The sequence below is a fragment of the Nestor notabilis genome, unplaced genomic scaffold, assembly GCF_000696875.1.
Source record: "Nestor notabilis isolate BGI_N333 unplaced genomic scaffold, ASM69687v1 scaffold22952, whole genome shotgun sequence".
In the NCBI taxonomy this organism is placed as follows: Eukaryota; Metazoa; Chordata; class Aves; order Psittaciformes; family Psittacidae; genus Nestor; species Nestor notabilis.
The window spans coordinates 25,982-46,164 of NW_009917301.1; the positions used below are offsets into that span (position 1 = coordinate 25,982).

The window sequence follows — 20,183 nt, forward strand, 5'->3', positions numbered from 1 at the left end:
ACACAGCTCCATACCTGAAAAACCACACCAAAGGAGTAAGTTACTCAGAGACAGTCCTGGGCACCCCCACAGAGCCATGAAAATGTTGATACAGTCTTATTTGATTACTGTAGTTCATCTTTGTCTCTATTTAAATGCTTGTTTTATACTGGCTGATTCTTAGTCATTTTGATTTATAGAAGAAATTTGATGGTCCACCAGACATCTCTGGGTATCTGCAGTATTCAGTACAAAGAATTATACCAGCACAAGAATGTGAGCAATTTAAAAATACCCAGCCTATAACACTGGAGACTATAACACTGAAATCAGTTCTCACATGCCACATGTCCTGAAAGCATCTGCATTATAGTTGAGTGTATTTTAAATTCATTAGTGGGAGCTCAAGCAAAACAGAAATGATTAGAAAGAAATGAGACTTTGCCTTTTCCTCCACATCTGACAATTACAGAAAGCTAACACAGATATGAGGTGCTTACAAGTAAATGGGGCACATCTCAAAGTATTCTTTAGGTCTGATTCACTGGCAAAGACAACATCCCTGAGCTGGGCACCCAAGAGACATTATGGATTCTGAAGAGTTGAGCTGTGCTGGCATTTGGTAAGAACCTGAGCAACGGTTATTCATCAGGAGCACGACTCAGTGTGTCCTTGAGATACTGGTCAGGTAGAAACCTTACTGCTGCTGTACCTGGGGGTATGCTTGAACCACACGTGCAGCTGCAGGCAGAAAGGATCCTAAGCAACAAGGGCTCATAACTGCTGCTGAGGACCCTCAGCTCTCCTCTGCTCTCCCAGTACTCAGGAGACTGAATCCTGGCTGTGCTACGGGCCTGCTCTGCGACTTTGAGCCAGTCTGTGTCTAAATGTCCCCACCTGTAAAAGGGGACATTGGTGCTGACTTGCTCTGTAAGCCGTTTGGAGAGTTAGCTGTACATGAGAACTTAAATAACCAGCAAGTGCTGCAATGCCATCTGGTATCATAAGATTACCACTAGGAGCTTTTACAGCATTCCTGTGGAAATCAAGACATATGCTGACTTAATTTCACATGATTTTTGCAAACTCAATTTGCCTAGGAATGGGAAACAAATCAGATTACAACAGATCTGCTATATTTGATGAAAAGTCTATAGGAGAAGCAGCAGAACCATACAGCTGGCTGTGACTTATCACCTACAGAGAGAGTGGACGAGGTGGCCAGTGCATGTGCCTGATGAGACACAACTCTCTGAGGGCTCAATGGCCTCATTTTCACTTGGGCTGATAACCTCCAGCTCCCAGTAATCTGAAGGCTTTTCTCATAGAAAAATATGCAGCAAATCTTTATCTAGTTGCCTACATATGGGCAGTTATATTTAAAAATCTTGACAACTGTTTTGAGCTGGAATATCTGAACTTCTTTGAAATGCTGTTACTAAGTTCATCCCACCATGTACTTCCTAAATACCACATGGAGTTAGTGCCTGCAAATTCATATATTTGGAATTAATCTGCAGTTGTAATTATTGGTGGATTATGTGATATAGTTGTTGCATGTAGTAAAGGGAAATTTTCATTTTCAGCTACATTTGCTTAGGCTCCAGTGAAAAGCAGAATCCACATTATGTGTTAGGCTTAAAAATAAAATCATTGAATATGACAAATAAACCAAAAAAGCAATTTACAGAAAGAATGACTCAGCACTGTTAGGAATGTGAGTTTGGTTTGGGTTTTTTTGGTGTCTAGCATGAAATGGCCAAATCAATAATTTTGTAAAACATAATCTTAAATACTGCAACAGTAGCAAAACCTCACTTGAGACTACCCAAAGCATGAATATTAAAACTAGCCTGGAATTAATCAGTGCTGGCAAAAGGCAACAGAACTTACACTGTGCATTAGCAAAGTGGGAGTTGGTGGGAGAAAAACTACTTGCTGCAGCCCAAGGCACCGTTTTGCAGGAGTCAGGGAAAAACCTGTTGCAGCAGCAACACACCAGTGTGAAGCAAAAGCTCTTCCAGCAACAGCATGAAAGGTGAAGATTTCCCAGACTTTCCCACTAATTCTGTTTTGTAGCAAGGTCTAATGGACTGGAGCACAGGGAGGTGCAGGTATAGCAGCCACTGATGCTGGCTCAGTGTTCAGTCCAAACGCAACTCAAGCAGTACCAGAAATTGGGCTTCCTTGGGTTTTCAAGGGCAGAATGACTTTAGGAAGTGCTCTGCTTGCCAGGAAAAAGCCCCTCCAGTGAGATCCTGTTGGATCCAGGCTCTAGCTTTGCTATAATGGCATTTTGCAGCTTCGTAATGTGTGCAGAGTAATAATATGCAATGCAGTATTTAGCATCCTTTATAATTGGGCATTCAAGCATAGCTGGCAAGACAATGCTCACCACTGCACTACAAAGTAGACAAGTGCTGGGACATGCTGGCCCTGTGTTAGCAGGCTCCCGCCCTCCCACTTGGCACCATATGGGCCCCTTGGAGGGTTACAGGGAAGCAGAAGGAAGAAGAATAAATCTGCCCTCTGAAAACCTGGCCCCTTTGTCACAAGATACTTCCACTGTTCATCCCGAGACAAAGCTGAGCTGAGCTTGTTCTGTCTTACATGGCACATTAAACCTGAGCTGTTAGACAGGAGCTCAGGCTGTTTTGAAACTGGCTTCTGTAAGCCCATATTGGGCCTTATCTAAACCAGGGCTCTGCTAGGTTCTGGAACGGGCTGTAGGATTTGTTTGGGATACTTCTAGGTGCAGAAGAACCCAAAATACAAAGCAAGCACATCCTCATTTTCTGAATCCACGTAAGATTATGACCAACTTAAATGACTACACCAAGCAAAATGTATTTAGCCCCAGCTGCCGACTGAAAACTCACCCCTGGAAGTTTAAGTATTCTGATTCTGTTCTCTAGACCACTAAACCCCATCTACTCCATGCAAGAATGGACATCAGTCCTAACAAGTATCCTGAGTAACTCCTTGTACAACCTGCACATAAATGGGAGAAAAGAGACGACGTACTCATCATGAACTATGGTGGGGCCATCCCTTGTTAAGGCCTCTTCCTTGATTACATTGATAAGTTCAAAGGTACTGCTTATGGGAGCATCTGGGTTTGGCCATTTAGGACACTGAAAGTGGCGGACTTCCAGAACGTAGTCATCCTGCAACAAAAAACCAGCCTAAGCATTAGCTACTTCAGCTTCACATTTATCCACTCCAGGTAGAAAGAGGGAAAAGCCTCACTACAAACTGAAGAGCTACCTTCTTCTTCTAACCAGTTTATATAGAAAGAAGACAATAGACACAAGGTTGTAGCATCTCTGTAACAGTGAATGCCCTAAAATCATGCAACTTTAACAAAATGTCTAGTTGATAAAAGATTTTGTATTTGAGTTCAGGGTTTATATCCATATAAACCTCTCTCAGAGCCGTTACAGCTTCAAAGTCAAACAAGAGAAGAGCAACCAAGGAATTCAAATTTAAAAGGGCTTGCAAATGATGTTTTGCAGCTGCATTCTGGATAGCAGACTAGAGGGAGGTTATAGCTCAAAAACAATGTCCTTACATAAAACCCCTTAATTAAGGCCCTCAAAAAATTAAACTGTAAGTTTATAAGTTTATAAATATAACCTGAATTTTATAAGCAGAAATAGGACAATAAACCTTGGTTGTACTTTACAAAGAATAATTAAATCTACTTGTGTAATTCCAAAATGAAAAAACAGTGTTTTCACTCTCAAATAAGACAAAATTACTACCGTGGTCTTACTACCTAGAGGAATGTACCTGGAAGTAGAAGATGTGAGAGGGAGAATGAGCCAACGAGAATACCCCTCCTCTGTAACATGCATGCACATGCATTTACCAGTAAATCATCTTCAAAACTGTTTCTGAACTCTTCTTCCATATTTAAAGGGCATCAATAACATTTTGGTGAAAGGCCAAGACCCACATTTGGAGGTTTATTTTACCTGGGTAGCTTCAAGGATAAAGTCATGGATGATAATTTGCTCTTCATTAGAGAGGCACAGTCTGTCTTTGCTGATAAGGGTCACAGTAAAGGCCTCACAGTTCATGGATTCCTCGCGACTTGGCCAGTACACAAACTCATCTTCTGCCTGGAGGAATGAAACAACACACTACTACAGCCTTCCAGACACCTTGTGTGTGTCTGAAAAATCCAGTGGATCAAAAAATTGGTTTGATAAATAGAGATGATCAGGAGCTGACCTTTAAAAACCACCTCTGTCTAAAACTGATTTACTATTACAGCAGGCAGGAAGCCTGCCAGATCCTTCCTTTGTGTGTCCACACAGGTAATGTCTACTTTTTAATTGGTTTCATAGGGAAATGGTTATCTTCACTCATGCATATTGAACCTTTATATTGTATCTCAGGCTTTATTACCTCCTGCCTACACAGTTTTGCATGGAAGTTGGATACCTGTTTAGAAAAAAAACCTCATTGACCTTTAAAGATTAATTGCTTATTATTTCTAATTTGTGTTTATTGTGGTCTAATCCAAAACTCAAGGTCTGTGGATTAGGTCTAGTAGAAGACTGATGGATACTTATGTAGGGCTTGAATTTTTGGGAGCAAAGGGAGGAGTGAGGAGGAAGGAAGAAACCCAAATATTCTTAGCCTTGAAAAAAACATTGGCTTAACTTAATGCAAGGTCTCCAGAAAAACTCCTCTCCTGAAGGGACACTGTAAAACCTCACTGAGACTGTGAGTGGTGGAAGAAGCTCAGTGCTGCAGTAGCCTAATTGACAGGATGTGGGGAACATACTGTCAAAGCTTTTCTTTAAGAAATAACCGTGAATTCTTAATTTACATCAGAGAAAGGAAATAAGGCTCTGTCACCACATACCTGCAAGGCCTGTTTCTCCTCCTGGCTTCAGGAGCCTATCACCCCTGCAGTGTAAGTCAGAAGCTGCTCTGGCAGCATGCACAGCACTGCATGCCTGTGTCTGAACAGCCCATGTTACACTCATGAGAAAACATGAGCTACGAACCCACTTCATCCCGCTGCAGCCACGAGCACATCTTTAAAAGCAGGCTTCTTTCTGTGGGCCTGGAGACTCAATGCACATGATATAGAAGGTACTGTTGAGATTTGGGCCCTAAGTGTTTATTCTGAAAATGGGACTTGGAGTCCTAAGCCCTCTGAGTACCTTGACAACCTGCCCTCAATAAACAGAGGTGCCTGCAAGCACCATGATATGGCTGAGAAAGAGACAGATCCTCATCCAGAAAGTTACTCACATTATCACCTTGCCCGTTGGCATTACACATTCAGCACCTTGCCACTGTCTCAGTGTCACTCCTTGCCAACCAACACAACTCATGCTGAACACCAAGCTAACACATGGGTGCCACTGCCCTGCAAGCCAGCCTCCACCTTGGGAACAGTGGAAGTGAAAGCGGGGAGCAGGCATCCTTGCAAGGGATGTGGCTGAATCCAGCATTCCTCCTTCACTCTTTAATCATTATTGTTCTGCGGAGCTATTTCATGTACTTGTAAGGACAAGATCAGCCTCTTCATTTCCACCTGACACACTTTCATTTCATTAGTGCTTTCTGATTCGATCGGATCGCTCTGAAGGCTCTTCGCCTTGCAGTGCCTGCAGTCCCTTTCATCGCACCGCACGCAGGAAGCATATTGACTGCTGCCTCTTTAGTAGCCCCTCATGACTGCTATTTTCCTGCTGTAATGAAGGTGGTTTCTCTTTCACTCTCAGCTACAACCGTCTATTCACCTCAGTGATGCGTGCATGAAAAAACAGACCGTTTAGTTCTTAATCCTTTTCAACACGCCCTCTTGAGATGTGCTAGTAAATCTGGAAGTAGTGATTAGCACTTCACCTGGGTATCCTTATTCTGTCTCCCTCTGTCTCATTATTTCCACTTAAATTAACATATATGTTTGCTTTTTACTTTCATCAGAAACAGCATTTGTAATCTTGCACAGCCACAGTCTTGAATGGCCTGAGCCTTAAGCCCCTGGGCAAACAAGCAACTATATTACTGTCCCTGCTTTGTATTTCTGCTCCTCCCGGAGTCCTTACCCGTGGCCCTGGCCACTCACTAACCTTGCTGCCTTGCACCCTGCCAGCCAGGCAACCCTCAGGAGCCTTCACAGAATGGTTTGGGTTGAAAAGGACCTAAATCTCATCTAGTTCCAACCCCTTGCCACGGGCAGGGACACCTTCCACCAGAGCAGGTTGCTCCAAGCCCCATCCAACCTGGCCTCTAAAAGGCTGTCATCACCAGCGGGCTGCCTGTGAGCACTGTGATCCATCCAGCTCAGGATGTCTTTCCCAGGGGTAAGTGCAGAAGGGGAGGGCAAAAATCAAGCCCCACATCTCAAACTTATCTTTTTATGACAAGCTGTAGCAAAGTTTGAGAAGGTAGCTCAAAAATTGGTTTTGCTTTCTACCAGAAAATATTAACACTCAACTAAGTGACCCTGTCCTGGGCTAAGTGACTGCAGCGCCGTGCAGGGAGGTACAGTTTCACTCACCAGGCTCTGGTTGTCCGGCAGCATGACAATGATCTGTGCATTGTGATCCCAGATCATGCGCCAGAAATCTTTAGTCGTATGTGGCAGTGGATGTTGGGTTATGATGAACTCGTTACTCCTGTAGTAGCCCTTTTGCAGCAAAACAAACCACAAGGTTACTTACTGCCTTCAATACTTTTAAAGCATTAATTTCATCTTTGGGGACACATAATGACCCTATTTCATTTTATTCCACAATCTTTTCACACAGGCTATAATTTTATAATTCCATTTCCATTCTGCAAGAGTCCCTGATGTTTTTATTTACTCCGAATCCCAGTATTTATTTGACTCTATCTTATGGAAATACACATTCCACCTAAATGCACCTTGTATTTAATTTTTTTAGGCAACAATCTTTAATAAAACACAGTTAATAGCTTTACATTATGGGGAAGGTGTTAAAATCTCATCTGTTAATATGCAGCCATTACATACAGAATTAAGACAATTACAGGCATCTGGCATTTAGCACCTTAGAATTGATTTTACTTTGTAATTAGGTGTTGGCTTCCTCACCATGATATAAGAGGCATTAATGTAATCTGTTCCCTTCATTCCAGGCAGTGGTGCCAAGCCCACTCTAGCACGCTCAGCTGTAAGATTAAAATAAAAAAGAGAGAAAAAGGAAAAGAAGAAAACAAAAAGATCAAAGTCTGGTCATGGCACAATGCAGAAAGTAAGAATTTCTCAGATGTTAACAAACCAAACAGCGAGCAGCTCCCGTCTCCCGCAGGAGCAGGCCAGCACTTTAACTGACTTAAAGCATTGCCTGCTAACACAGGATATAAAAGAGAATGTTGCACAATATTCCCACAAGGACAAAGTAATTTCAGGAATCAAATTTTACTATAGCAAAGATTTTCACAGCAGGCTGAATTACCAAATAACAGTATATGCAGTGATAACAGGGAATTTCAGGTAATTCTTGACTGTAGTGTTCCATTTGTCTCCAGCAGCACGCAAACCCAGCTGATTTATTTTGTTTTCCCTAGCACTCCACAGCACCACCATCACTCACTCCTCCCAGCTGGAGGGTGAGAGAACCTCCAGAGACAAAACCCTTCCCTAATGGGTAACCACCCAGAAGTGTGTGTGTTCTTCAGCAGATTTACACATCTCTGTGTTTGTGGGCTGGGTTCAACAACATCCGCAAACCAACCGAGAGGCCCCGAGTGCCAAACTGAAATCACTGCAGTGACAGGACACACAATGCAAAGCCACATAGATATTTCTGCTCTGTTCACATTTGTTTTTAAGATATATTCTTGTGATTTCCCCTTCAATTAATAAACTCCATGTCTGTGCCATTATTATTTTGTGCTAAGCTTGGCTATCATGTCCTGTACATCCTGAGTAATGTGATGGCAATGACGTTATGCCCACGCTTGGTCTGGTGCAAACTCTTACTGCTTGGCAACCATGCACAGAGCCCATACTAATGACTGAGAAATTGTGTCCTTGGGCACTTAATACCCTCAATATCTGGGGAAGGCTCACATGCAGCAATTGAGTGTAGTAGCTGAATTACAAACAACTTGTGCCAATCACAGAGGGAGATCTCACCTGAGCTGGGAGCAGTATCAAAGTAATTCTCTCAGTATTCCATAGATTTATCCCCTACCTAATCATTCAAATTCTTAAGCCCTTCAAATTAACATTTCACTTGGACAGTGTATCTGGCTGACACTGTCACTACTTTCTTTTGTTCAGTTTCATCACGGTAATTCTGTAAGACAAGACAGCCTGGCCTGAACAAAAGATTACATTTCTCCTTCCTAGTGGCTATGCCTTTTCATGCATAACACTAGGAGAGTTCAGTACAAAAAGTTATGCTAGGCAGTAATCAAACCAAAGATGTGATCTTACATGGCACGACTGATGAGTTCCTGTTCTTTTCTTTGTTGCAGTCTTTCTGAGCACTGAAGCATTCCACGTATTTTGCATTACACTGTGTAACCAGCTGAAAAAGAATAAAGCAGTAAGTCAGTCAGTCCTCAGTGCTCTAAATGAAGAGAGGAGGTTTCTTTGCCAACTCCTGTGAAGATGCGTTAGTAGAAGAATAAACTGCATTGTTAAACTTGTTTAAACTACTCAAGATGCCAATGGAAATCACGCTTTTCATACAACATGTTTAATGGATAAAGATTTCTGCAGCTCTCAGCGTCGAAACATCCTGAAAATGAAGTTCCATCAAAATGTATTTCCACTGAACACTACATTTAAGTATCTTTAAGAATATATTTCATAGACTTGCAGGTATGTTCAATCAGAAGCAGGTCTCAAGGAAGAAGAGCTAGCCAAATAGAACAACAAACTATGTCTTCTTCCAAAATAAAAGCCAGATCATTCCCGCAGAATCTCTTTTTTCTGCTAGGTCTTTGGGGAACCCACCATATCAGCATCTGAGATCTGAGGGAGGCCATGGGTCACCTTCTCTGGTCTGCCAAGTTCATTCTGAGCTGCTTAGAGGCACAGAAAAAGATATCAGGGAGGCAGATTGGTATTTGAATATTCCTCCAGATTCTACCAGAGCAAAGAGAGTGAAGGTGGCTTTTTCATTTCCTGCACTAGCAACTCGTTACTCAGTGTAATTTTACTCTAAGATGGTTGAATGTAAACCAATGTACCAGGGCATGAGCACAAGTTATTTTCTGCCAGCTCTGTGGCAGCAGCAGAAACGAGAGAAAGATCTAATAATTGCTGCTGGTCACGTCCCAGTTTCAAATGCACTCTAAACAAGATAGCACTCAACTCATCTGTGTACTGGCATAAGCCCCATTAGAAGTTATGGGGTTTCTAAATACCTGTGCAATGCTGGCAGAGAAAGTAATTTGTGAAAATGGCACTTAAGGTATTGAAAGTTTGCCACAAGTCATCAGAAAACATCTTAATGTGTACAATTTATATGTGTACATTTATACTTATACATAAAAACTGTATGTATATATTTATATATATAACTTTTTTAATAAGAAATCCTTTTCTCCTGCTGCATTTTGTGTGTGTGTGTGCTTGTGCTTGCACTTGTTTCTTTAATTTAGTAATTAAGCATCTGGAATGTCTTGACTGATGGAGAAGTACTGAGATTTCTACAAGTGAATTCAGAGCAGAGCCTGTTTGGTTTTTGAATAGCTTAGCACCTGGTATAATTTAACGGTTTCAGTTCCTTGGGTAGTTATTAACTGAGTGAGTTTAGCTGTGAAAACAGATGTCATGTATAATCTTATGATACACAGTCTCACAAAATATTTTTAAAGACATTCGAATAAAATGTAATCAGAAAATCTTAGGTTTCAAACAGGAGATCTGAGCAAAAAAAATTACTGTGGCTGGGATGAAAGCAGCTATGGCATAGCAGGGAAAAGCAGCAAACAGTTATTAGCAATGAGAAAGGCGTATTGTGTTTCCTGGTCTTAAAACATTTTTCATAACATCATAGAATCACAGAATGGTTTGAGTTGGAAGGGACCTTAAAGATCATCTGGTTCCACTCCCCCTGCCACGAGCAGGGACACCTTCCACTAGAGCAGGTTGCTCCAAGCCCCTGTGTCCAACCTGGCCTTGAACACTGCCAGGGATGGGGCAGCCACAGCTGCGAGGAACCTCATGTTCTTCTCCATATATATGCAGGAGAGCCACAGTTTGGAAGAAGACTTCCCGCCAAGGTAACCACAGACTCAGGAACATGCAAGCCCCTTTGGGAACAGGGAGACCATCAGCACACTCCAAACCAGTGTCCATGTCCCTCTGCTCACTTCTGCCTTCAAGAGTATTAACGGTGATTTCCAGCAGCGTTAGCTAAGACTGTGGAGGACTAAACTTCTCAGGCTGCTGAGCTGTGCTCATCAAGAGTTCTGGTTTGGTTCCTTATCTATGACAACTGACAGCGAAGACAGACCATATAAAACAGAGTAGGGAAATTAAGTCCCTCTGGATGGCAGTGATAAGCCTTACCTTGAACTGTTTCTCTAGTCGCGTTTTCCCTCCTATGCCAGGTATGAGGATGCTGTTAACATAAATATGCAGCTGGTTTGCAGATACTTCAGTCTCCTTCCCAAGGATGGCTTCCAACAAGGCATCATGAATAAAAATGTACTGCTCCTAGAAAAACAAGCACGTCACGTAGGCACTTGGAATAAACTAAAGAGCTGGCTTTAACTGATGGGTAGAGCACACTAAAGGAAGGGTGCGCAAAACAAGCCACCCATGCAAATACTGCCAAGTCCAGAATAAACATTTACGTGTAGCGCATGCAACTGTCAATAAATCAAAACCCAAAATCTGAAGTTTCTGGTCTAGAAGAAGAGAGACATTCCAGAGCAAAAAGTGCCAGTGATATATTAAAGTTTTATACGGATATAACAGAAAAATCTGTTTTCTTTTTGATTACAACATAAAATGGACATGGCTTTAAATTCAACCCTGCTGCAATTTTTACCTCTGTCTGGACGAGGTAGTTGCGCTGTGTCCTGATATGTTTCAGGAAACCCAGGACATTAACTGTGCTTTTGTCTTTTATCTGTTGCAGCATACTGTCTATCACAATGTAGGTACCAGTTCTGCCAACACCAGCACTATAAAAAAAACATAAGAGAAACCCATGTAGTGCAGCCAGATGAAAGTAAATGATCACAACAGCAGAACTAAGCAAATATTCCTGTTCACAGGCTTTCATTTTCCTGCTAGCCCCAACCATGAAAGTTTCTCAGCAAAATATTTTGGTCGTCTGGGAATTTTACCAGGTATGTAATTCCTCTCTTCTGTGGGTATCTCTGTGCTGCATGATGAGGATGAACCAACACAAGCCACCATGCCTGTGCCACCAAAGCTGGCTTCACTGGCCAGGACAGTGAGGATGGGGCTGCCATGGTCATGAATTTCACTTGCTCTGACACTTGCCCCTGTCTCCACAGCTGTTGTTACCGGTACTGGCTGGAAGAAGCCGTACAGAGATCCACTCTAGACCAAACTGCTGCTATTCTGGCCCACTAAGGTTGCTCCAGCCTGTGTTTGTCTTAGCTGGTGTGTAAGAGCACCCGCTGTGCACTAGGTACGCTTGCCATGAAGTAGTTACTCACACCCATCATACCTGCAGTGCACCACCACTGGTCCCATGTCCGGGGTTCTGGCTGCAGAGGATCTCCTAACAAAGGTCAGCACGGGCAGAGCATACTCTGGGACACCCATGTCAGGCCACTGGGTGTAGTGATACTGAATGACCGTCCTCTCATTCTGCCGCCCTTTGGGGTTCCCCTTCTGACCCTGCGCGCAAAGTGTGCGCAGAAAGAACAGAGAGATTTAGGATGAGAAGCATGGAAAGATACTCAGTGCTCAGCTGAAAACCTGCTGGATTCTAACAGAAGAAATCTCCAGCTCTGCCTCCTGCTAGGTGGAGACAGAGTTCAAGGAAAAATCCATGTGGGAACAGGTAATAACAGCAGTAAGTGTGACACCAAAGCAGCAGTGAACTTGAGAAAAAGAAATACAGGTTCAACCTTTCACTGGGTTCCTTGTAATCCCAGCTTTGCTTGCTTATTTCCCATCCACCTGCTACTTCAAGTTGCCTAAGCTGCCTATGCAAACACTGAGTTTTGCTCCTGTGTGCCTTGCATCCTAAACAAGCCAGAAGGCATCTGGGTGAGAACACTGAAGGCTTTACTCACCTTTTTCATCTTCGTGTTCCTGACTGTGAAGCGGCGCACAGTGTAGCAGGCATGAATGTTTGTGCTCTTCAGCGTGACGATGATGTTCCCATACTCCTCGCTGTTCTCTGATGGCCAGTACTGATCACATTTCCTCTGAACAAAGACATAGTTGGGTGGGTTGGCTGGGGGTTTGAGCTGTTGCTTTGTATTTGTGTTTAGTGCTTTTAAAAAAGTAAACTCATGGCTAGCTATGTATCCCTCTGTTACGTTTGTTATATATTATACATCAATGTATATCACATCCAAAACCATTTAAAAACAAATTCTGCCCCCATGATTCGGGAAAGGAGCAACTGCTAATAAACTAGAAAATCTCTTACTCTTCCTTTTTCAACAAGGTTTGTGATCATGACAATGATTCCAGTATTTTGTTCCCAAATCATCCTCCAGAAATCTTCAAAGGTAGATTTTAAAGGTCCCTGGGTAGCAATGTAGGCTTTTGCTTTGTTGTAACCCTTCAAAGAAAACCATAATGCCAAGTGAGATGAAAGCAATATCATGGCAGACATATTAATATTTTAAAGGTAACAAAGAAAGGTGCCTTTCTCATTCAGAGAGAGGAATTCATAGCAAAATTACCAGGTGAAGTTAGAAAACACGACCACTTCACAAGCAGCAATACTCCCTCCTTGTGGCAGGATTCAGAGTTAGAGAAATCAAACCAATTCAAACAACTTACATCGACGTAATTAGCATTAATGTAGTCACTGTGCTTCGAATCTTTGCCCGGTAAAGGCCTTAGTTTCACCCTGCTGTGATCATCTGCAGGATGAAAAACAGCAGAGAAGCATTAAGGAAACACAGTGCAGAACTGCAGGTAAACATCCCATTTCCCAGGTACTGGAGTAGCCCTTTCTAATACACAGAAGAAATTGGCCTTGGATGGGACACGAGAGGGAGATGGGAGTTATCCGGTCTTGGTCATCTGCTCATCATAGTAGGTCCTAAGTGTTTACATGCCTTTCTTTAAGTATGTGGTTCATGGTGAGACAGCTTCTCTTTAACGGACACTGGAGCCCCAGGAGCGCGATCTCTAGGATCATCTGCATCACACAGTGTAGTGTGATTCAAATTGCTCCACAAGGCTGTGTAGCACCATGTGGAGACACTGGCTTGGCTCTTGCAGGCACTGCTGCTGCCTTTGCTTGGCTCACTGTCTGACACCATTATCCTCCATTTCTGGGCTCACACCGCTCTACTGGCTCTGGAAGCTGAGTCAACATCCTCACTCCTTCACCACCTTCATCACACCAAGAGGTTAGACGTTAGGTCACACTCTTTAGCTCCCCTTTTTGTTCCACCCAAATGCTTGACTTCAGCTTAAATCAGAAAAAATACTGCAGTCCTGCTCCAAGGCAGCAGCAGCGGGCTGGGTGGTACTTCCAACATGTGTAGAGATGAGGCACTTGGGCTAAGTTTAAGCATGAAGAATTTGGTTTCAGTTGCCTTCCTTAAGCACTTCTCAATAGAGAGAATAAGGTTCCTCCAGGGACAATCTGGAGGATTGAAGTGCCTGTTTCAGTTCTCCTCCAATGGTACTTCTCTCTCTGTGCCTAAAGGGACTAGACATCTATGTCTAAAATCAAAGCTGGGACAACCACAATGAATCCCCTTGCCCAAGGCCATACAGCAAGTCTTTTACAGGTCTGGGAATTGGGCCTTGGCTGGCACCTTGGTTATTTCTGAGAATCTGTTAAGAGACATGCATTTCCTTCCTATACTATCAAAAACATTCCAGATTTATTGCATTGTTTATGAACACTCTGAACTTTTAATCAGTGGCTTCATCTTTGTTCCTAGTTCACACTGACTGCTGCATCTGCCATTTGTTCCACATCAGAGAACGATATGGAAGAAGTTACTGCTTTCCATCCCAGACCTGCAATAATTTGCATTCTAGAGCAGAGCCCAGATTTGCACTTCTCAGAGGAATACAGGCAGAGCCTGCACTGTGCTACAGAGATCACTGTTTGTCCAAGTCATACACACAGCTGAAGCAGGTTGAAATACAGCAGATGTACTCTGTAAGATTTAGCACCTTTCAGGTTATAAGGGAATCTCAGGGATCATCAATAAAACTCTTTGCTCCACCATGCAAAGGCCAGTTTTCAGACATCAGCAGGCAGAAGAGCTCTGATCATCAATTTTCCCAGTTATTCCTCCACTTAAGTTCATACCAAACTGATACTTCTAAAACTACTCTTGGACCATCCAACTGCAACATATTTCAGAACAAAAGTTGGAGTGAAATCCAGAAATAAAATCCAGAGTGACAGAGAGGTCAAAACATCCCCTGCCTTTAGTAGGGAAATGATCTCCCAGCCACGCTTTCACATGTTCATTCATTACTGTGTAGTAAAGTAACTTGAAGCTACCTGCCTTTTCCAGTCACACACAGACACCCTGTGAGAGGAGAGTGCCTTGATTCATTGTGCTTACAGGCAGTGCTTACTTACAGGCTAGGATGTTGATGTATCTGTTCTTGTGCTTGTTGTCGGGGTGGTTGGAATGCTCTGCAGTGATATTCATGTCGGCCGTACAGCGCTGCACTTCCTGGGCATAAAAGAATATACAAATGGAAAATGCATCAGTCCAAGAAAACAGACCTTCATTTTCTTCTGCAACAGCTCAAAAGAACTACATTTAAATATTGATATCTTAATTTCTGGATTAAACACAGTCTTTCACTATTGTTCTGTATGACATGGTCTGCTGAAAACGAGCCGTGTTAGCTGCTCCCTGGTGTACAGTTATGCTCCTCTCCACAGACTTGGTGACAGATGCACTCTGAGCACCCTGAGGACCAACTGTTCCCTCTGACCAGCAGTCCATCTGTCTTTGGGACTGCATCTCCTGTGATGCTTCACTCTGTCCCGAAGGGAAGACAAGAGTCCCTCAAAGGCAAGAGTGCCCAGTGCAATGTAAGAAACTGAGCACAAAAAGCATTTCACCACAAGACTTTGACCGCTGGACAACTTCTCTGCTTATAATCCCTCAAAAAAGGGTTTCTGACATTTAAGTTTGGCACTGACCTTCTGTTAGTTCTCTGCAGAGAGATGCCTTTTATGAAATATAAATAAAATAGATCTCTGAAGATAACAGCAAGTGCTTTAAATACCTCCTCTGGGACACTGATTAACAGCCCACAATACAGTGAAAAAGATAAAAGGTTGTATTCATGTATTTATACATTTACAAAGCAGAAAGAGGCCAGGCTTGCCAAGGTGTTTAGAGATGCAGACTGCTGTCTAGTTGAGACTGTAGGTTAGATACCTAATTCCCTTTAACGCTTTTAGTTCTTAATCTATCTCTTACTTACATCGTCCAACAACAGAATACAGGGCTATTGGAAGGGGACAATGAAGGGTCTTTTCTCTGACCTTAGAGAAAAGCAGCTATTCCCTTGGCCAGGCTGTCCTGGAGAGTTACACACTTCAGAGACTGTCTTACAAACTGAATCACAACAACTCCTGTGTGCTGCCATCTCCAAGAGGTATTTTCTATTATTTATTTAACCACAATCTTCCTGAATAAACTAAACCCCTTTTTATCACTAAATATTTGGTTAAACCCCCAAATTTTTGAAAAATATATCAGCGATTAGAGTTTATAAAGTTGTGGAAGAAACTATATTTATTCAAATCTTTTATGAGTCCCAGAAATCGCACCTAATGGAACCGATTTCCCCCAAGGATATATGGGGAAGTGCCAAATTACTTTGTACTTTAGGCTTTAAAAATAACAGTATAGAACCTGCCTAAGAGGGAAAGTCATTAGGAGCTCACAGCTGCTACAAAGATCACGAGCTAAGTGACAGAGAAAAATTATCAAGAGAAATGCTATACAAACAGCAGATGCAACAGAGTTCAGCATTATGCAGACATTTCACAAAGGACTTGCATAGCAATTTTGATATCTTCCCCAGCATTTACATTTTAAAAGTGCAAAGTATACTAAAACCTTGAATGTTTTATAGCTTTTATATCCACATGACACTCCCAAATAAGAATTGCTTCTCTCTCTCTTCCCCATCTTCCATAGGGAGAAACATACTATGCTCAAGGAGATGAGCTGAGCAAAGACAAAGACAAATCAAGCCAAACTCTCAGCTGGCCCTAATAGAATTTTCATAGTTCCATTTCTATCACAGAAATAAAAAACACCATTAAAGTGTGCGCTTCCCCTAATTCTGCCTGTCAGCTCCAGTAAGCAAGGGACTTCTGATTACACAACGGGCAGGATCAGTTCAGCTGAAGTCATAACTGGAAAAGCAGCATTGCTTACGTGGTAGGTTGATTTAATGTAATTTCATTTTACCTTTTTTTCCTTCGCATTTAGAAATCATATAACATCACTGCTGTAGCACTGTAGGTCGCTCCTAAAAAATACCCCCTTGCTTCTCAAAAGCCTCACATCAAACTCCACATCCCTGCATCACTACAGAATTCTTCATAGAAGTTATTAGCATCGAAATATTTACGCCAAATGCTGTAGAATTTAATACAGATGAATCCAGTAAGGTTCTGTGGAGAACACCCTAAAAAGTTAACGAATTTAACAGGAAATTACCTCCCTGCTAAGGAATTTTCTCTGACAGTTTAAATACTACATAGTAAATGTATCACTTTCTATTAAATTCTATAGGATTCTTCCATAAGGGAATTGTTGGTGAGGTTAATCATTTTAATTAACCTTTTTATGTTGATGCTGACTGTTTTCTCAACTGAACATGTTCCCAGCTGGCCAATATAAAGTTAATAGAAGAGGAAGATTAAGCTAAGACGGTGAAAAACACAGCAGTGGAAAGGAAGGTCTGATGCTGTGAGAGCTGATTAGCCGAAAATGGCTTTTCTTAACACATAACATTCTAAGCGATTTTTAATACTTTGGAAAGCTGCTGTAATGGTGGATTCCTATGTCTGCACACTGCAAAAGCCTTCCCCTTGCCAATGTGCTTCAATTGGGTTTGTCTTTTTAAAAATCAGTGTGGAACACTAAAAGGCCATTTTGACTTCAGCCCTGCCCCCCAGTCCAGGACACAACCAGCACTTCAGGACATTGAAGCTGTCCAACGAGAAGGGAACTGAGGGCATCCTCCAGCTCCATGTGGTCCACTATCAGTGTTGCACGGACAGATGCGGTTGAGAGCAGAAGGTGGTTATCCACACTCTCTTACCCTCTCTGCTTCATCTCTCCAAATTCTAACAGCAAATTACTAAACCACAGGCTCCCCCCACCAGACAGTAAGGCAGAAGTTAACATTCCTTTGTTATTAAAGCCAAGGTGGCTGTCTTTCATCAATGCACAAAGTGCTGCAAGACAAGACTAGTTACAGTCTGTTATTTATGCCTCTGTTCAGAGGATTATTTACCCTTTGGCAGAAGAGGGCAGCCTGGTGTTAATAAGAATCACCCTAGAGAAAGTTCCAAAAAGTTGCCATCTTAATTACACCGTTTTACCACATTTATATGTATTATATATTTGTTTTCTCAGCAATTTCTATTGCTTATGCAATGAAAACCCTGGGATTTCTAAATCTTACTGGCTACTAAGTCCTTCATTTGCATTTAAAACATCACCATGATTATATTATTATTACAACCTAAGTTTGCAGGCAGGTCTGATCCCAGGCTGCTCAGTGCAGCCTCCACAAACTCCTCTTCTCGTTAGCACAGAACTCCTACTGGCACCTTGGAGAAGGACAGATAGTGTCCATAGAACCACATCCACAAACTTTTCTGCTCTAGAGTATTTTCTTTGGCGTTCCTTAATCCCACTTAGTCCCTTCCACTGATTTTAATGGCAGCTGGCTAGGACACTGCTGCTTTTCATGTTTAACTTTGCAGAACACATTAGTGTTCGAAGATGAATGGATACAGGCTCTTATTCTGTCTTTTCAACTTATCATTGACAACCCAAGAAAGCAAAGTACATGGTTTCAATTGACCGTTAGTTACTGTAAAAAGTGTTCTAGTCTCTGCTATTATGGCTGATTTACCTTTTAATTATATTGTCCATGCTAATGCTAATTGGAATTTGATACACCCAGGTTTAACGACCCATTTTCATTGCCTTTCTGAAACAAGTTACAGATTAGTTTCTTCTAAACTTCAGAGAGTTTCCATTTAAGTGTAAAATCAAACTGCTCCAGTGTCTTGCTGGCAATATAAGGTTTGAGCAAGAATTTTTGCTACAGTGACTGAGCAGGAACTCGATCTCTTGATTTGGCCTTATGCAGTACTGCTGTTGTTTCCCATTACTCCAGTCCGATGTCCTAGCAGGGGCTGAACTGTGAAAGCCTATGAATAGCAATGAGGAGGAATCATGAAGAAAGGAAGGAGCCTAATCTGAAGGACTAAATTAAATAAGATCCATAGCTATGTTTTGATATTACTGTGATATTTTTCAGCACGAAAGCAGCTAGTTCATCCACCCCTAAAATCAGGTTTGATCTATTATTTTAATCCCAAATCAGAGAATTCTGTGGTAGTGCTCTTGCTGTTTGTTTTAGCACAGCAAACATGAAGCCAGAATACCAACAGGGACAGCAGATAGCATGTGAAGATATCCCACATGAACAGTGTGGATTTTGGGGAAAATTTAGCAGTAGTACAAACTCTCTGATGGCACTCGAGAGAGAGGGGAGCTAGGGACAGCCTCCAAAGAAGAGGAAAATAAACAAACCAGGAGGTCTGAACACAAGAACGATAGTACTTAGATAGCTAAAAATTCATGTAAATGAATGAGAGAGGAGAGCATGGTGAAGGAGAAATATTTGCTTGTGGCATCTTGCCCTTCACACGGCAGGGAGATGTCAGCCTGACTGAACTCTTGCATTGCTCATGCGGGGCTTCCAAGCAGAAACTTTGGGTATGCTGCGGTACTATGGCTAGTAACGGAAAGCCCAGATAGCTGAACTTCTTTTATTGCTTCTCTTCAACTTTATCTCTTAATCCATGATGCCAATTTCTTAGGGAAGGTCATGTTGGGACATAAGAATTGAGAACTCAAGGAAGACCCTCTTCTGCAGCAATCCTTCCTCATCCGCATTCAATGTGCTGCTTCCCTTTGGATTCAGTACAGCAACGCACAGGCTCAGAATACCTCTAATTATGGCAATTTTGGGCCAAGGTTATAAAACATTTCCCAGTGCAGTAATGCCTGCTAGCAGCATGCTTTTGAAATGGCATCTTTCTACTGCCAAATTCCTCGGTGTAGATGCAGTTATAAGCATGTGTCTGGTGTAAGCTGTGTCTAATCTATAAGGGATGCCAGTATAACTACACAGTGTTTTTAGTGTCTCAAGACATGTGTGAAGTGCAGTGTTGTCTTCAATGCAGCCCTTCACCAGAGAATAACATTCTGAGGTCACTGGTTAAAAAGAGCTAGTGACCCCTGCCCTGAGCAGCAGCAACCATGAGGATAACGTTAGCAAATCCCTGCCATATTGCTGCAGATACAGATTTATGTTATTTTCTTACATTTCAGGACATTTAGAAGAAGGTGCCTCTGGAGTATAAAGATATTTTCAATTTATGTGACGCGGGAGCTAGACAGCCTGCCTCCAAGTTCAGCGAGCCTCTGCAGACTCCAAATTGGCAATGAATCATTACACTCACAAGGCCACAGGCAGGAGAGGTCTGCAGAGATTGCATTCACCCCCTCTAATCGTCCCTGCAGCATCACTGACCAACCCATTCTCAGGGAGGAGGGGAAAGAAAATTGTCCTATCTCAAAAACCCAAATACTGCATTATAGTCTAAAAATTCACAGTTAGCTTTGGGGATGGAGGGTGATTTCTTGGCTTAGTGTTCCTTTCTCAGAGCAAAAGGACACAGCTACTCAAAAAACTTCCTGTGTTATTCCAGTAACTGGCCAGGGGGAGGGAGTGAAAAGCTTTCCTGTGGGAGGTGGCACTTCACACTCTT

General features: G+C 42.3%; 1 protein-coding gene across 1 annotated transcript in view; it reads right to left on the reverse strand.

Moving 5' to 3' along the window:
• PTPRG (protein tyrosine phosphatase, receptor type, G) overlaps positions 1–20,183 on the reverse strand; it is a gene marked incomplete at its 5' end in the record, with an annotated part of 74,613 nt that overhangs the window by 2,149 nt on the left and 52,281 nt on the right. The window contains 13 exons of the mRNA XM_010009163.1: positions 1–14; positions 3,004–3,146; positions 3,957–4,103; positions 6,509–6,637; positions 7,067–7,143; positions 8,417–8,510; positions 10,505–10,651; positions 10,989–11,124; positions 11,640–11,803; positions 12,214–12,348; positions 12,576–12,710; positions 12,935–13,017; positions 14,712–14,808. The exon at positions 1–14 is cut by the window's left edge and continues 140 nt beyond it. Of these exons, the coding sequence (XP_010007465.1) occupies positions 1–14; positions 3,004–3,146; positions 3,957–4,103; positions 6,509–6,637; positions 7,067–7,143; positions 8,417–8,510; positions 10,505–10,651; positions 10,989–11,124; positions 11,640–11,803; positions 12,214–12,348; positions 12,576–12,710; positions 12,935–13,017; positions 14,712–14,808 (1,501 nt within the window). The remainder of the gene's footprint in view (positions 15–3,003; positions 3,147–3,956; positions 4,104–6,508; positions 6,638–7,066; positions 7,144–8,416; positions 8,511–10,504; positions 10,652–10,988; positions 11,125–11,639; positions 11,804–12,213; positions 12,349–12,575; positions 12,711–12,934; positions 13,018–14,711; positions 14,809–20,183) is intronic.